The 19,223-nt window shown below is 38.0% G+C and overlaps 1 protein-coding gene across 1 annotated transcript in view; it reads right to left on the bottom strand.

The window, feature by feature from the left end:
* Positions 1-19,223, bottom strand: part of THSD7A (thrombospondin type 1 domain containing 7A) — a gene marked incomplete at its 3' end in the record, with an annotated part of 195,124 nt that overhangs the window by 35,766 nt on the left and 140,135 nt on the right. The window contains exons 11-14 of the mRNA XM_080611330.1: positions 18,448-18,580; positions 15,309-15,412; positions 4,542-4,736; positions 1,935-2,198 (exon numbers count right to left, since the gene is read on the bottom strand). Of these exons, the coding sequence (XP_080467456.1) occupies positions 1,935-2,198; positions 4,542-4,736; positions 15,309-15,412; positions 18,448-18,580 (696 nt within the window). The remainder of the gene's footprint in view (positions 1-1,934; positions 2,199-4,541; positions 4,737-15,308; positions 15,413-18,447; positions 18,581-19,223) is intronic.

Raw genomic sequence — 19,223 nt, 5'->3', positions numbered from 1 at the left:
CAGACACAGGGACTGTAAGAATGAGGACCTTGGGCCCACTGTAGGAGAGGATCTGGCTTGAGACCATCTTAAAAACCTAAACGTACACAAGTCCATGGGACCTGATGAAATCCATCAGTGAGTCCTGAAGGAGCTGGCGAATGAAGTTGCTAAACCACTGGCCATCGTATTTGAAAAATCATTGGCAGTCAGCTGAAGTTCCCGACTACTGGAAAAAGGGAAATATAACCCCCATTTTCAAGAAGGGGAAAATGGATGACCCGGGGAATTACAGACCAGTCAGTCTCACCTCTGTGCCTGGCAAACTCTTGAAGCAGATTCTCCTGGAAGACATGCTAAGGCACATGAAAAACAAGGAGGTGCTTGGTCACAGACAGCATGGCTTCACTAAGGGGAAATCCTGCCTGGCCAATTTGGTGGCCTTCTATGATGGGGCTACGGAACTGATGGACAGGGGCAGAGCAGTTGACGTCATCTATCTGGACTTGTGCAAAGCCTTTGACACTGTCCCACACAACATCCTTGTCTCTAAATTGGAGAGACATCAATTTGATGGGTGGACCACTTGGTGGATAAAGAACTGGCTGGATGGCCGCAGGCAAAGAGTTGTGGTCAATGGCTCAATGTCCGGCTGGAAATCAGTAACGAGTGGTGTCCCTCAGGGATCGGTGTTGGGACTGGTCTTGTTCAACATCTTTACTGTGAGGGTGGTGAGGCACTGGAATGGGTTGCCCAGGGAGGTTGTGAATGCTCCATCCTTGGCGGTGTTCAAGGCCAGGTTGGATGAGGCCTTGGGTGACATGGTTTAGTGTAGGGTGTCCCTGCCCATGGCAGGGGGGTTAGAACTAGATGCTCTTAAGGTCCTTTCCAACCCTAACTATTCTATGATTCTATGATTCTATTAAGCTGAATGCACACTTTTCATTGAATCACAAATATATGCTATAGCTTGGCTAGATAAATTCAGTCTCTATCATATCATTTATTATTCATAAACAGGAATTAATAGCACTAATTAAAATCCCCTTAAATCATTCAATTTATTTGATTAGCTATTTTAACTTTATCCAAGTAAATAAATGAAATTTCTGTTATCTTAATTTTTGCATTATAAAGTATAATACATATACAAATTAAACTTACATTTGACCTTTTAATGGCACTAAGATTAACATCCAGCTCTTCATACCAATTGCTCAGATACAATTTTGCACTGCAAGCATGAAAGCAAATGACCACAAAAACTCCAGTGATGTAAATTAGCATGCTTCTGGCTCACTGAAAATCAGAAAGTGTCAGTTTTGATCCTAACACTGTAGATGCATCCACTTCAGGAAGGAATACTGTTCCCCCCAGGAGCAATGTGAGTACAAGGAATATAAAGTCTTTAAACATCCTAGTTTTACACGACAGAATTACACAGAGAAAGTGTTGTACGCTGTTGAACTCAGGTCAAGGCATGCCTGTTAAGGTGCTTTAGAGCAAATGGTAGAGAAAAGGCTATTTAAGGAGATGAAAGCTATCTAAACAATCTGTGGAAATAGTTTCAGCCTTTCCAAAATAGTCCTGTGATCTCGCTGTTTATTTTTTTGAGGATTTGACCCTTCTAAATTGCTTTATTGTCAAATTTTCGGACACTATTATCAGGAAAAACAACAAGATTTTACTTTTATCTATTGAAGTGCCTAGTAAAATCATGGAAAATTACTAACTTTTACATATTGTACTGTAGTTAAGCAGTAAAAATTAAGTTTACTATTTTGCAAGTCAGCAAAAACATGCTGGGTTTGAAGGCATCTTGGGCTAAAATGCAGCCAAAGCAATAAACATTAATCTGCTAATTCTACCTGTACATATATAAAGTTATATGAAATAAAGGAGATACATATACAGCTGATATATAAACAGATGAAAAACAAGAGGTTTCTAAATACCGTGACTGTTGCATCGTGATGTTTCCACAAGTCGATTGTTTTGGTCATAGCATGCCATGGCCTGGTACCGATAGCCTTGTCCACATTCCTTAACATCTCCTTGCACCTTCATTCCCAGCAATATTTCCATCTTACCCTCTGGTAAAATACAGTCCGACCAATTTCCTACAGGCTGAGCACTATACTTGTCACACGGACAAAACTGATTCTCAATCAGAGGATACAACTGAGAATTTTTGCATTTGTCTCTTTTCTTACTTTTTCCTAGAAAGAGAAATAATTATTTTAGAAAGTTTGTAACAGTATACATCTCCTTAAAAAATTCATTTAGACACCTGTAACAAATGCTTGCAATTAAATACATATGCCTAAAACTAGTATCATTAATCTTAATTCATTTAGGTTAACAACATGAATTTCTGAAGTAACCGATACCTACATTTGCACAAAGGCAATATCTTTTATAATAAAGCCATATATTTATATCTAATTTTAAGAAAAGTGCTTGGGGCATACAGTTTGAAAAAGTTAGCAATTAAACAAATACACTCTTTTTCTCCTGTTTCAGCAGCAGCGCGCAGTCCAATAAAACAAGTCTCTGGATAAAGCTTCCTCAAAATGAAGGAAATTGCAGAAGGAAATACCATGCATCTTTACTACAGTAGTGCATTCTTTCAAAATGTTTAAATACTTTAATTTTATCATGTTACAGTACATTTGTTAAAATTAACATTCTTCTCCTCTAATAGAATAAGCTCCTTCTGTGAATTTGTTTCTGTTCAAATCTCTCTTCTTTTACATTCCCCAACTGGAGAATAGACACTCACCTTCCACTTCGCATTAAATCAGGTTTTAATTTTCTTTGGTAAAGTTTGGTTGGTTTTCCTTTCCATTCTAGACAGCTCATGTATATTAATGTACAAGTCTTTGCAAAAGCAGTTTTAAAAATCCTTGTTACTTAGACATTACTATAAATTATTATTCTATTTTCCTTTTTACTCAAAACAAGATACTGGACACAACCTTGCAGCACCCTTAGTGCTGCCTTCCTTTAGAATATAAAAAGGTACCTGAAGAAAAGTTTATCTTTCTTTTGACAAAACAACTTCATACTAAATATACACTTCTCCTCCTACTCATTCTACCAGAAATAATTATGAATTCACTCCAAGTCAGTTTTATCACATTGCTACAGAGATACACCACAGAACATAGCACCGTCTTAGCAAGTTTGAAGGGATTACTTCGAGCAGGGTCAGGGAAGTATTCTGAAGTCTTAAAAGCGTGGTAAGAGAATCTTTTCTTTCTTGTTTCATTGTTTTGGTTGTTTTTTGGTTTGTTTTTTTTTTTTGTGTGTGTTTGGTTCTTTTTTTTTTTTTCATAACAATAAAAATTGTTCGTCAGGGGTTTTTTCCCCTTGTGGAAGCAAACCTGGCATAAAGTTCACTGGAGTTATGAGACAGTCACAGTGAGCCTTCTTGAGGATCATGAATTATTCATCGTCCACAGGTTTTCTGATTTACAGGAGGATGGAGCAGAGGATACTGTTTGGATCATATCACATTCTTTCTGAGACTGCTAATGGGCACCTCCCTTAGCTAGCCTTCCTCCACAGAAATACAGACTAATTGGCAAATGGTGCTCTAACAGAGGCCAAATCTCACTTTTGAGATTTTAGTTATAATTTAGACGCAAAGCATGCTTCTTTCTCTTAATTTCATGCAGAAGAAATTTACAAAAAAACCCACCAAAACCAAAACAAAACCAAAACCAGATTAATAAGAAGTTGAAGGAAAAAAAAAATGTTTCAAAGTGTCTATCACATGGATCAAAGAAAAGTTTGTGGAAAAGGGTTGGACATAATTGGAAACAATTTTTATTCTATTAACTAAAGCATCAGTTTCAAAGTAAAAGCCAAGTGCCCCACAATACCTACATTATGTTGAAGACCCCAAGGTCTTTGGCTTTTTACACCATTAAGCCAATCAGTCGGTGTCTATGAGTTATGTGCTTTTCAACATTCTCTAAATTGTCCAATATTTGCCTGAAAATTATCAGTAAAATAAAGTTTAAGCAAAAAAGAAAAAAAAAAAAAAGAGGAAGTTTTTGAAAAAATATTTTCATATTTAAAGCTGTAACTCAGAGGAGTTGCTTGAGAGTTTAATCTCAAAGGTCTGTCTCTTTTATTTGTTAAATGGTTAGCACAAATTGATAATCTCAATGGTATAACTCTGTACAAAGGATAAACCATAAACTAGCAACCTTCCTGACATCTTTTGCTTGCCTGTCAGAAAAAGAAATGGCCTGCTTTGCTGTTTACTATGTGTGCTCCATTTAGAAGAAACCCTGGCCTCCTATATTCTCCCATCTTCTACCTAGCCACTTCCCAGTAATCAAAAGTCTAAGACATATGGCAGAAGTTTGTTCTCCAGTGTTTCTTTGTTCCACTGACAGTATATAGAGCATGGCAGTGATACTGGGACTGCCTTCTGCCATGATGACAAAGAGTGTTTGCTTCTTATAAGGGCGCCTCAGAACAATGCAGGTTTTAATTAAAGCAGTAGCAATAATTAATAAAAGATGCATTATTTTTCTAGTTACTCTTACCAACAAGAGCGCGTTTTCTTGTCCTGACTCCTCCACAGTCCCCATTACAGGAAGAAAACTTTGACCAGTTTGTAAACTGACAGTCATCTTGGCAGGGAATCTGGCACATCTGTGTTAGGGATGGTAATGGGCCAGCATATTTAAGGCACTCGCTGATGTCAGCCTGTCCTCCATCTTGTCTACGACAAGTAATTGCTGGAAGCAAAAAGGGAAGGGGTTTAATTCAGCATTTTTTTCATGAATGCCTCTATTCTGCTTAGTAAGTCTGCAATATTCTCCACAAAATCACACTGAAAGCCCAGAATAGCTATACAACAATCTAATATTTGCAATCCATTATATCTTGAATTAATACATTTGGCATTTCCGACTTTATGGAGATTCTGTTTAAATCACTATTTATCAGGAATCACCAGGAAAAAAAAAAAAAGTTCTACAGAAAATTGTAAATATTATAAAGGTTACACCATGTTATCCACACCTGTTATACCACTTTTCACATCATCATTTTTCCTACTGACACAGACTATAACTCAGACATTAAGAAAAATTGCAATACCATTTTAAGTAGTGATTAGTTTATAAAGTTTTATCAGCAGCACGTGTTTTAGAAAAAGGGATAGACATAAAATTTAGAAACATATTTGTGTTCTGGATACCACTTAACCACTCATAACAGTATTGCTACCTGATGCTCTTCAGTAATTTCTAGTCTTGAAAAAGGTTGAAGGACAAAGCATGATTGCTAGGGGTGGAGTATCAGCCAATAGGAGTACAGCTTTTTATAACAGGAGAGCCAAGTCCTGAAAAAAAGCTGCTTACTTATAGGAAAAAAAATGTTTCTTAAGAAAACTTCAGGTGGCACGAAAGGAAGCAGTTGGGACACAAGGATTTACAAAGAATAGGGAAGTTTTGTTAATACAGCCCCTAACAATGCTCTGGTTTCCCATGGATTTTTTTTTAACTGGTTGCTTATCTACGATTCTAACCAAAGCCTCAGTAAATCTAATTTTATTTCCTTTCCCAAAACAACATAAAACTTATTATGCAGTAACAAGATTGGAAACTTCTAGTTGTTTGTTTACACAATAGAATATTTATGTTTCTTGGCATCTGACAGTACACAGTAGATGCAGTACCTCATAATGACTGTGAAAGTAATTTGGGTCACCAGTTGTTGCAGTAACATTGCATCTGAACACAATATATCATTCTGTATACATATGAGGGAATATCGTGTTTTATGATACACTTGTTTCCATAATTTAAGCATAGCACTTCAACTGTACTCACAATAATTGTTCTATTGGTATATGAATTGAAAAAAAATGTAAATTTTGCTAACCAAACTATTATGGCATAATCAGGTTCAACTGCTGGAGAAAAATGGGGTTTGAATGCAAAGTTTCAGGATAAAATAGAGAACTTCCTATAAGTGCTATCTCTTGGAGGAAACAGTTGAGGAAACATTATTTTATTTAGATTGCTCTAAGGTAATTTTAAGGTTTAGTGACCAGATTTTGTCCGACAGTTCTAAACTAAGTTTCTGCCTCATGATGATTGTAGCAAGCTGAACTTGATGACTCAAATGGTCTACTTCAAGCCTGTGTGCCTACTAAAACATCCAAAGGTCCCAAGTGGACTGTTTTTGCCACATCTGCAATAAAACGCTGTGAAAAGGAGGGAAGTTTCTTTTTCCAGAGATGCTAAACAAACAGTTTCCCTGATCCTTGACTACCCTTTGGAGCAGGGCTGCCAGAACTGTTTGTAATAGGCTCAGTACTGCATTAAGTTCTGCTTATTTGGGGACTTACCCCAACATTGTCTAGTACAATTATTCTGACAAATCCTATTATTATTAGTATAGTTTACTCAAGGGAACTCTTTTTTCTTCAGATATTATTATAGTGATTCAATAAGCAAAATCAGATATCTAAAAATTGAAAATCCATAAAAAAGCTATTTTAAGAATGTGTTTACTGTACCTACTATAGAATTTCTAAAATTGCACAATTGTTTTTGAAAATAACAAGTCAAACCAGTACCTTTTAATACAAGCCTAGGCTATGATTTTGGATTCTTGTGATATATTTTCTGCTAATAACACACTGGTTTCCCTGAGGTAAACCTAGTTGACCTTGGCATGTGCATGCATCAGCAAAAGTAACTGTATTATCTTCGCAGCTTTCTCAGGGAAATATAGGCCACCATTTTTAGTAATGAAAACTATACTTAGCCAAGGGTTAAAAGATAGTCCACTGATGTCGTGGTTTAAGCCCAGGCCGTAAATCAGAACCACGCAGTCCACTTCCCCCCCCACCTTTCTTCCCTCCGCTTCTGGAGGGACGGGGAGGAGAATCAAAAGAATGCAGCTCCCACGGGTTGAGATAAGAGCAGTTTAATAACTGAGGTATAACACAAATCACTACTGCTACCACTAATAGTAATAATGATAAAGGAAATAACAAGCAAGAGAATACAACCGCTCACCAACCGGTACCTCGCCCCCACCCTGCCGTGTTCCAGCCCTTCCAGGCCACTCTCAGTTCTACATCCTGGGCATGACGTGCTGTGGTATGGAATACCTCTTTGGTTAGTTTGGGTCAGGTGTCCTGTCCCTGCTTCCTCCCGGCTTCTCCTCCTCCCTGGCAGAGCATGAGACTCACAAAGTCCTTGCTCAGGGTAAACATTCTGACCAGCAACTGAAAACATCAGCTTTATCAGTATTATTCCCAGGCCAAAAGTCAAAACACAGCACTGCACCAGTAGAAAAAATGACTGCTACTGCTAAACCAGGACAACTGATTAACCCAATACCTTCTAATATCGTTCTTCAAAAGTTTAATATCCATTTTACATATTGCATCTCCATCTAGTCCTTTAATAGGCCATAAACACTGTCCACTGAAGAACATTCTTTCTATCTAGCTAAACTGAGTTTTTATTTAAACCAATATTCATTCCCTCATCTATCTTGGTTATTAAACATTACTCTGTGGATGGTTATTCACTTTGCCATAAATTTTTTTTCAGATTTACATTAGTGCATCTAATTTACATCAAGCAGACCCAGGTGAGAAGCTCCCCTGAGGATTAACACTTTGGGTTTTTTTTCCAGATTAACTGTCAGTTGTATTGTAGCAATCAAAGCAGGAAAACTCTTCATTCTTGACACCTAAATATTTTACCTTAATAACAACAGGAATTAGAGGATAGCATGGCATACTAAATCAATTCCTGAATGTTAATTTTCACAGTGTCTGTCCATAACTATTCGTGTTGCTTCTAGTTGACAAGGCTTGGATGATTTGCTCTATATTCCATTTTCCTGTCATTCAAATTCAAGTATTAATTTGAAAGGTCTATACTTGTGACTGTTGAAGAGTGGGTATTTTTCCATTACTTCAAGCTGGGATTTTGACAACTGTATGCATTCCATTAATACATTATTTTGGCCAGCTAATTGTCTTACTTGACATAGAATCATAGAATCATAGAATAGTTAGGTTTGGAAAGGACCTTAAGATCATCTAGTTCCAATCCCCCTGCCATGGGCAGGGACACCCCACACTAAACCATGTCACCCAAGGCCTCATCCAACCTGGCCTTGAACACCACCAAGGATGGAGCATTCACAACCTCCCTGGGCAACCCACTTCAGTGCCTCACCACCCTCTCAGGAAAGAATTTCTTCCTTATATCCAATCTAAACTTCCCCTGTTTAAGTTTGAACCCGTTACCCCTTGTCTTGTCACTACAGTTCCTGATGAATAGTCCCTCCCCAGCATCCTTGTAGGCCCCCTTCAGATACTGGAAGGCTGCTATGAGGCCTCCACGCAGCCTTCTCTTCTCCAGGCTGAACAGCACCAACTTTCTCAGCCTGTCTCCATACGGGAGGTGCTCCAGTCCCCTGATCATCCTCATGACCCTCCTCTGGACTTGCTCCAACAATTCCATGTCCTTTTTATGTTGAGGACACCAGAACTGCACACAATACTACAATACATCTGAAAAGCTTTTGCTGTTACTGGAGTTACTTTTTTCATTCACAACCTAATTCAGGCAAAAACTCATCCCCTGCCTCTCTGATCAAATCTATGGTTCTTTAATTATATTCTGTAAAAATTACTGAGGTTGGTGATTAGCTCACTATACAGAGAAGTGTCTTTAACTACTATAAAGCCATGCCGTGCCAGACTAATTATTTTGCCTATACAACCATGTTATATTTATTACAGACATTAGCAGGAAATGTAAAGAGCATGGTACTTCTATTACTGTATTAAGCCCAAATAATTGTTACATGAAAACATAAAACATGAGTACAGCTAAAAAAACAATCACATTTACATGGAAACCACTTACAAAATTGTTTTGGTATTTAACAATTATTATCTCCCAGAAGAAAGGTGTGAAATAAGCTTCAGTCTAAATTTTCTAGACAGGGACTTCGATGTAATTAAAACTTTATCTGATAGCATTATTTCCACCAAGCCACAGGGGACTACAGGCTAATATACTTGTTGTTGGCATAATGAAACACTAAGACTGTATTTTTACAAGCCTTTTTGTGTGTGGGTTTATATAAAAACCTTGCCAGTGTTATTATCACTAGTATACTTCACTGAGATTTCACTGAGATGTGAGATTCAGTGACTCCTAAAGCTAAAATATAAAGTGTTTTATAAACGGGTTTCCTCTATATCCTTTGTTTTACAACATGTGTGATACCATTTTTTCAATTCTTAAGTATTACAGTATTTGTTATAATATTAAGAGATTCAGAGCAGCCCTGCAGAGAAGGACTTAGGGGTGACATCTTTGTCGGTGACATGGACAGTGGGATTGAGTGCTCCCTCAGCAAGTTTGCCAATGACACCAAGCTGTGTGGTTCGGTTGATACGCTGGAGGGAAGGGATGCCATCCAGAGGGACCTCGACACGCTTGTGAGGTGGGACAATGCCAACCTGATGAAGTTTAACCATGCCAAGTGCAAGGTCCTACACCTGGGTCGGAGCAATCCCAGGCACGGCTACAGGTTGGGCAGAGAAGAGATTCAGAGCAGCCCTGCAGAGAAGGACTTGGGGGTGTTGGTTGATGAGAAAATGAACATGAGCCGGCTTCAGTGTGCACTCGCAACCCAGAAAGCCAACCGTATCCTGGGCTGCATCAAGAGGAGCATGACCAGCAGGTTGAAGGAGATGATCCTGCCCCTCTACTCTGCTCTCGTGAGACCTCACTTGGAGTATTGTGTGCAGTTCTGGTGTCCTCAACATAAAAAGGACATGGAATTGTTGGAGCAAGTCCAGAGGAGGGCCACGAGGATGATCAGGGGACTGGAGCACCTCCCGTATGGAGACAGGCTGAGAAAGTTGGTGCTGTTCAGCCTGGAGGAGAGAAAGCTGCGTGGAGACCTCATAGCAGCCTTCCAGTATCTGAAGGGGGCCTACAGGGATGCTGGGGATGGACTATTCATCAGGGACTGTAGTGACAGGACAAGGGGTAACGGGTTCAAACTTAAACAGGGGAAGTTTAGATTGAATCTAAGGAAGAAATTCTTTCCTGAGAGGGTGGTGAGGCACTGGAATGGGTTGCCCAGGGAGGTTGTGAATGCTCCATCCCTGGCGGTGTTCAAGGCCAGGTTGGATGAGGCCTTGGGTGGCATGGTTTAGTGTGGGGTGTCCTTGCTCATGGCAGGGGGATTGGAACTAGATGATCTCAAGGTCCTTTCCAACCCTAACTATTCTATGATTCTATGATTCTCACTTCAGTACAAAAACCGAAGCTGCCTGTTGTCCTTTGCAGTGACTAAAATATGAATCTGACAATAGGGCACTCTCATCTGTTTAAACGGTAGTTTGTAGTTCCATGAAGGAACAGCGCTCCTTCAGGATTTTGTCTCCTTCCTTGTGCTTTCAATCAGGGCACGAAACCCCCACATGAGCAAATCCTCTCACCCCACAAGCAATGCCCAGAGAAGCAGTCTGCTGTCTGTACTTAGCCACAGTGACAGGAAAGGGCTTTTGACTACTGGTGCTGTCTCTGAGCCTCCCCAGCGCCCAAACTAGCCTTCAAGGCTTCCTCGTGTGCTCACGGCCATCCTGGGAAGCTTTCCCCAATCCCCTGCTCCACTTCCAAATAACTCTGTGTACACCCTGCAAATGAAAAATAGTCGGAACTCAGGATCAGCTCTTTAGTAATGGCCAATTCCCAGTGATATTAAGCACACTTATTCAGGTATTTTCTCTGACAACCAGGTTACTTATACTTCTGCTTAAATTTTACAAATAATCTTCCTCTTGCTACTACAGAGTACACTGACAGATTTCACAATTTTTATCCCATTTCCCCTACAAAACTCTGAGGAAGATTTAGGGTGGCAAGGACTGCAGGCTGTGCATCCTTTTACAGTCTCTTTTCTGTCAGTAGGGTAGCCCTAACCATGTGCATCCGCTCACATACATCATGATGTGATTAGGCAATTACAGTTTGGGCACTCGAGCTTCTCATCTGCTACATGTCCTTTTGACTAGCACTGGGGTGTAGTCCAACAAGACCTACTTAAATCTGCTACTGGCAAAACAAGTTTTTTAATAAGTTTCTGAGGCCTTCCTATATGATTCAAAAGGGATTTGAACTTTATTTTTAAGTTCCTTCAGATGTCATTGGATGTGAGGTTTACTGACACAGATTTTTAAAGATATGAGCATAACATAACATATACCATCCACAATTCCAATCTTTGTACATTAACCTCTCTTACTGAGCATACCACTGCTTTGGAGTTATGTGCTAATAAATGCCAGCCTTAAAAATACAAAGCAGCATATCTCTTAGCACACCCTATCTGCAGCAGGTTCCTCTCACAGTGAGTTTTATAGCCAATATCCCCATCAAATTCTAGTAGCCTGGTTTTATCAAGCATTTACTCTCTTCTAGATTTTGTACTTTTATTGGTATTTTGTATTCACCAGCACTTTGTGCCTGTCCCTCACAGATTTCAGGTGACTCATCAAGATATTTGGTCAATTTACTCATCTTATTGGAGAAACAGTTACAAAAATAAACACAACATAAATGCTGTTGCAGTAAAATATGACTTTTCTCTACATGTCCCACTCTTGCTGGGTAGTGTTAAAAGGAAGTTTCAAACTCCTAGCTGATGCACCTATAGTATTCTCTCTTGAGGGTTTTGAAAAAAAGACAATTAGAAGTCTAAAGTTACAGCAATTCTATAATACATTCCTGCCCTGCCTATCCACTGTTAAAAGCCATTTTACCAGTGATATTGCAAATTTTCATTTATCATAGAAATTCAACACAATTGTCATGACTGTTCTTTGATTCTATGATTCTGTGACTATCTGCCTTGCTCAAAAAGGTTCATGACTGTAACAATGAATTGTCTGCTCTAGGTATTAATGCTATGTTACTGTGCTTACGTTTAGATATAAATAACTTCATCATGTGCATGAATAACTATCAAACATTTTTCTTTTAAAAGAAACTAAAAAAAATCTTTTCTTAAAACAAAAACCAAAACCCACCAAACCCTTCTATTGTTTCCTCTACACTGACCAAAGTTCTAATTTTGTGACATTTGTTCATTTAAACTGACATGATTTGTAACAAAACCTTCATTATACAAGACACTTAGAAACAGAGCTGTCTTTAACAATGAATCATAGTTCTAAACTTTATGATTCACCCAAATATCTCTTCTGCCCAGAAAGACCAATGTGATAAAAAAGCTGAAGAATAAAAACGTAAACAGTAAAGCTGTGACATAAAACAAAGCATGCATATGCTCTCGTTACGTATAGACTCTTATAGATCTCTTAAGATCAGACACCTAACCAGTCATTTTTAATAATTTCCAACTTCCTACTTCAAATTAAATTATCTTTCTAACTAAAGTATGAAAAATAACAGATTATTTTGTTCAGAATAAACTGCTAATAAATGTATAGTCAGTTGACCCTTTTCCCTGGTGTATATTCCCATTCTTTCTTATTTAACCTGTTTGTTTTACTTATATCAACAAAAAATGAAAGGGCATTGCAGAGGCAGAGATTACTTCTGCAAGATTATTGTTTCACTTTGTCATCAAAAGTAAATTACCACAAACAGATGAATGTGTGATTTCTGCATTCATGAGCATCATAAATTCCAGAGACAACTCTATTTCAATAGGAAAAGGAATGCTTCTATGTCTACAGTTTTCACAGTTTGGTAAACATTTGTACAGAAGTCACTAACAAGCAGCTAAATGTACTGTTCAAAATATCTGTATTCCAGTATCACATTATAAATGAAGTATCAGAATGCTATACAAAGTGGATTTCATATTTCAGTGTTTAGCATTTCACGATTTTGGGGTGGTTAAAAGGACTTACATAGGAGATCAGTCTTTTTCTGCATCTACATCACAAAATCATCTTTAAATAAATAATTATAGTAAAGAATTTTTAATAATATATTATCATGCAACATTTTCCATAGCCCGTAGAAACTTTATGAGAAGGCAAGTATGCAGGAGAATTAGCAGGGAGAGGGGACAAAACCTCTTCCAAAGTCTTCATTCAGAAACTGGTGAAATCTTCCTAATACTATCCAGAGCAGAGCTCAGTCAGCAAGATGCTTGCTTTCAGGTCAGCATCCCTTCTGTGGGCACCTTGCATGAAATCAACTCTTGTGCAGAGGACCAAACAAAATAATGTGCTTCCCTGAAAATTCACACATGGCTATTTTCATAGCAGAATTAGAAATGTAAAAGGGGAAAGGGAATGCAGAAATTCAACTTCAACTTTTACTTCCAAGTCATATTTGTTGTAAATGTGCTCAAGGAACCACAAAATATTTTACTTTTCTCAATCTAAAGAAAAGCTGTACTAGTTTATTTAGCTCCTTCAGAATAACAGTTTACATTACTAGGCACAAAAGTAAAAGATATAGTCAACATATTGTCAAGTATTAAAACACTGAGACACGATACATAATATACCTGTGCTCAAAACTTACATTTTATGTTAATTTATATCATTTATGTCAATGCGAAAAATACTGGGCAAAAAAAATGCTTTGTCTTTAATGCCTGTAACTTTCATCACTGCAACAGGCTAGATAAGATTTAGATACTTAAGAGTGAGGCACAGATAATACTTGGCTATCCAACTTAAATAACTTCCTCTGTGTATTATATAATAAAACTTATACATTGGATAGACTTAATAAAAACTAGGAGCAAACAAAAATCTTCCCTTTCTAACAGCTGATCTCAGAAACATGACAGAATTCTACCAAACCCATCTATTTTCTTTAGGCTTAGCTGCTCCCCCAGTTCTTGATTAATGATTGCTCATCCTACTGCTTGACCACATTACACAAGAGAGCTACTTTCATTACATCTGCTTGTAGAAGCAAGACTACTGCTTGAAAACATCGTCCGTTGCAAGATCAAACTCTGTGTAGTACCAGAAGGAAATTTTGCCATTCTGTTTTACCAGGTTTGAAAACTGTATGGCCAGTAATTCCAGAATCCTGTATTACTTAATATGTGTATGTACTGCATGTGATAGGAGTTACAATTATGAAAAAAGACACTCTCATGACACACAAGAATATTTAAAAGCAATTTGCATGCACTACAGTTTCTTTGTTAACAGACTTTGGGGCAGCCAAGAGATTTAGGTACTACCACACAAATACAAGACAATATTTTGTATTATCTGAACTCCTACCATCAAAGATAGAAATATTATTTTCTCAGTGTGTAATCTGAATGTTATTCTCCAGAGCTGCTAGAATTAGATTGCATTACTGATAGACCTTTGAAAGAATTACCACAGTCAGAAGTCTTTTGTATTAGCAGGCAATACCTTCAGGTTTTATTCTGTGGTAGGTCCTAAACTGATCTCCTGCAACACTGAGTAAGTGGTAGGAGGTACTAGCTGAAGATTTACTCTATGACTTTTTTAAGTACATCATAACCTCCTCTAATACTTCAAGGAAGTTAATGACCTGAACATTTCCCTTCTGCAGTTAGCAGTGTCCTTGCTCAGGAATTCCACAATCTGCTGAGCCAATATTGTTTTGACGGATAGGAGTTTGCACTCAGAAAAGGCAAAAGAAAAAAACCTCCCTGGAATTCAGGGTTCACTAGTAGTTCAAAGCAATTCAGCCACTGTAACACAGTATGTAGGACTACAATTATTTTCACACAGAATTTATTTAATGCACCTAAGAAAACCCTTCTCCTGACTACATTTAACAGAGTCAGACACATGCAATTTTGTTCAAACTACAAAATTCTCTATGAAGACAGGTGACAGTAAAGCTGGAACTGAGCGCAAAAATTATTTGCTATTAGGTTGAAATGTTGGAAAAATGTATGGATCACTGGGCTTAAAGGGTCAGTGATTTTGAAGTCCAACCAGCAGCTGGTTAAGAGCATATACTTTCCAGAAACACCCCTGCAAACTTGCCTCAGGTAAGAGTAGTGAAATAAACTGAACAAACACTACCATATAATTAGTGACTAACGTAGCCATACTTAAAGATAGATTAACACTGATATATTATGAATAAAACATTTGTCAGAAACTGGTTAGGAAGCACACTGCTAGCATTCAGTATTTTCCTTTGCCAATGCGTATAAAGTCATATAAAAATAAATGTTAGGCTATAATAGCCAAAATTCTAGGCATCTCCCACACTAGTGCAGCTATAGATTTCTGAGGAATAAATGACAGAAACAAAGGGTCTAACCTCTTGCTTGTAGCCCAGGTCCACAAGTCTCATGTGCTCCTGGACTGTCTTGGCGCACGTACCATGGTACTAGCTGGCACCTGCGCCACTTGTGGGTCTTCCACCTGAAATGAGGGGAGAAGCAATCAACTGCAAACAATCCATCTAAACTTGTAGCCATCAAAACTGAGGCAGCACAAGTACTAGACAGTATTAGAAACCACCATAAGATGTTGCTTATTAATGCTAACTGCTCACAGACAGTTCACGACAAATAGTAACAATAGTGTAAACTTTTCCCTCTTTCCTGTTAACTTTTTTGCATCTTTTAGGACTAGGCCATTGAGAACACAGGGAAGGAAGGAGGAAGTAAAGTAAGAAAGAGAAAGCAAACCATATATATTTTCAAGAATTTCGAAGTACAAAGGTACGTTAACACTACCTTATAAATACAAAGTGAATACAAACCACAATATGAGGATTATACATTAATACAAAGTACTAGCACACTTATATAACATGTGGGAAAGAAATTTCAAAAAAGAGAATACCATATAAAAGAATTAAATTATATGACCTGAATACCCATTTAACAAAATAATTTCTTTGTTATGGATTTATACCTGAGCATGCTCAGAGTATGTTACCAGTCAACAAAATGACATACTAAAATTTGAAAAATGGATTTAGGGACGTGACACTTACATCTCATAAAAACAACATGGATCCATTAAATAAGGATGACTTTTAAATACTAGCACGCCCTAATAAACCTCTCCTCTTTCTCACTTTCACTTTTTTTTTCACATATCTCAGTGAAGTAAAGAAGTGTTGAAGTCTCGAAAATACAGTCCAGAGGTAAAGCTCCAGGGCTGATTTCTGATTCATGCAGTACTGGGAGTGTCTTTTGGCAATAAGTACTGTTTCATATAGGTGTCAGAGCATTTCCTTCTCTTCCTTCTTTGCTCTTTCCCAGGTCTTCCCCCCTCCCCTTCCCTTAGGCATGCCTTGCAACACAACAGCAAATGGAGCAATTCTGCCTTGCTTGAACCACAAACAAGTCTTGGAGTTAGAGACAAAGATGAGGTCAGATGAGCAAAGTCTTGGGATCTATGTTTTGTTTTCTCAAATTTCAAATGACATGATTACAAGGGTAAAGTTTTCATAACAAACAAATTCCTTTGCTAAGCTTCATCTTCCAAATACTATCCCAAAAGGAGAAATCAGAAGCAAAAAGAAACCCCAGCTAGAGCAAAGTATTGGGACAGTCAGTCTAAATGGCTATGAGGGTGCCTTAGGCAATCCCAGAGCACCTGGGGTCTCCAGTAACTGAATGGCAAACGTGGAGCATACCAAGAGATCCAACACAGTGTGAATATGGGCCCTGACCACATCAAAATAAAACACAGACAAAAAGAACATGCAAAAAACTTTAATAACAAATGCAGTATTGTGCTGCTTAAATAATTTGGTCATCAATGTAAACTGCTACTTTTAAAAAGTTCCTTCTAGTGCTGCAGAATACCCTAGGCCTTAAATATAACAAACCCAGACAAGTCTGGTTATTGTCACATCTCAAATAATCCACAGTTGTCTGAATTACTCAGAATGGGAGGAAAAAAACCGCTACATCCACAGCTGAAGCCATCAGCTGCTGTCATGTTTATAATTATCTCAATGGTTTTGCACCTCAAGTTTCATTGCAACCTGCCTCTGTGGGCCAGTATCTGAACTAAGGCATGAGCCAAGCTGAACATATGAGTCCATCTGTTGCAGCATGTGCATAGGTCAGAAAGATGCTAAAGGAAGTAGACAGAAAATGTGTTTAGTATTTGTTTGTGTCATGAAATGCAAATCACCTCATCTACCCCTCCCTAGCAACTTTTCTTTCTTCTGCTCAGCACATTATAATGCACTAGCTCAAGAAAATTTGATACTGAAGGTACTAAAGAGACAAGGAAGAGCCAGCATTTTAAAAGATAAAACTCTGACTCTGGTATCAACTAGAAAAAGTTGTCAAGCTATATTTCTCTGATGTTTGGGGTACTGATTTTAGTAGTTTCCCAATGCTCTTTTACATCCTTTCATATCTTTCACTTACATACAGTGTGATCTCCTAATGAATTTGCAGTAATAATTTGTACCAGATGATGAAAGTATCGTATTTCTTTAATCTCAATTTTGTTTCACTAAAATAAGATTAAATTCTATTTGCACCTCTGCAACAGAGAGTAATTTCATGGGAGAAATAGAACATGGGCTTCCAAAAAACATGTTTGATATTCATTATTCATCAAAAAAAATAAAAGGAATTTTTAAAATTGTGTCAAGTAAATCCAACCAACTGCATCAGAATTTTCTATATTTTGATTGTGCCAACAGCCAAATCTTGTCATATATCTAGGCCCTCCCACACTGCTCAGATGGATACTATGGAACTGCCTGAAAATTTCCTTATGCAGTTAGGCTGGAGATCCCCACCTGCTGGAACAGTTCTCAGCATTCTCTGGTGAAGATCAGGTCAACACAAACAATTTTGTCTATTAGAGGATATGATCAACTGTGGACTATCTCAGGGCTGACAGGATGGACAGATAGAGGATACAATGCATGGCAGTGTGTGGCATACGACTCAGCTCTCCTAAACAGATAATGCTGCATGTCAATGCTTTGGATAGTTTAGAAGGTAAGATTTTTTTTTTTTTAATGGTATGGAATGTCAAAGTCGTTGCTAGGAAATATTTATCCTGGAAAATAATTCTTAATTGTTGCAATGCTCCTGCAAAGAAACCGGAACAAAATGAACCGGCAATTCACTATGGGCCCAACTAAGTCTATATTCTGCTCTGAAAGCTTGATATAGTAGCTATGAATCCTATTTTTCTACCTAATACATATTAGAATCATAGGATCATAGAATAGTTTGAATTGGAAAAGAACTTCAAAGGTCATCAAGCCCAACTCCCCCTGCAATGAGCAGGGACATCTTCAACCAGATCAGGTTGCCCAGAACCACATCCAGCCTGGCCTTGGACGTCTCCAGGGATGGCACATCTACCACCAGAGAGCCACCTCCTGTTAAGAAGTAGAATTCAGCAAACTCTAGTAGTAGTACAAGTTGAAAAATCATGTCTGAGTTGTCTCTCCTGATTCACAGTACCTGTAGCTATGGCACATGGGAGAAGCTTCACATTCCTTTTCCTCAAACAAAGAGTCTGGGCACTCTCGACCACTGTTGGCAGGGAGCTGGATGATGACTCGGTGACGGGACTGCTTCTTTATTGTGACACCTCCTGCAAAGAGTAGAAGAGCTTGTTTCTCCTGATACTACATAGGGATGACAGTAATTGGAGCAAAAATAAGATTTAACGTAACAGGTGTTTGAACAGACTACTGTAATACTGATATGCTATTTTGTCCATAAGCAGAAAATAAAACATAATAGAGAAAACATTTTAATCTCAGCTAAATGCAAGGAAGCAGAACCAAACAGAAAGCAATAGTAGTAATGCTGAACAAATGAATATACAGCTGATACAAATACACAGTTCAAGCGGACAGAAATTAAACCAGCTCAGTTTGCTGCTACACTTTCAAAGTGCAAGTTTGCCCTAATCATTTGCATGTAAAACTAAAACCAGAAATTCCACTCTGGAATTAATTCGCAGTTTACAGTTTTTAGTTACTATAGTCATTCATTATTAATGATAAACAATAAATAGTTCCTGTACGAATTTTTATTTCAGTCATCTTCAGATATCAGTTCTTCAGGCAGAAAGTTAAGAGAAGAGCCACAAATCTATGTTAGTTCCAAAGAAATACCTAATTTACAAACACTGTTTGGTAAAAATCTTGGAAATTTTAAATTTTTTTTCTTTTTTTTTTTTTTTTTTTTTTCCCCAGAATGCTGTAGCACAGCCGTTTGGTTGACTGGGT

Source organism: Psittacula echo (genome assembly GCF_963264785.1).
Source record: "Psittacula echo genome assembly, chromosome: 2".
Taxonomy (NCBI): domain Eukaryota; kingdom Metazoa; phylum Chordata; class Aves; order Psittaciformes; family Psittacidae; genus Psittacula; species Psittacula echo.
Note: the sequence above shows the minus strand (reverse complement) of the source record. Positions and strands in the feature narration are given on the sequence as shown.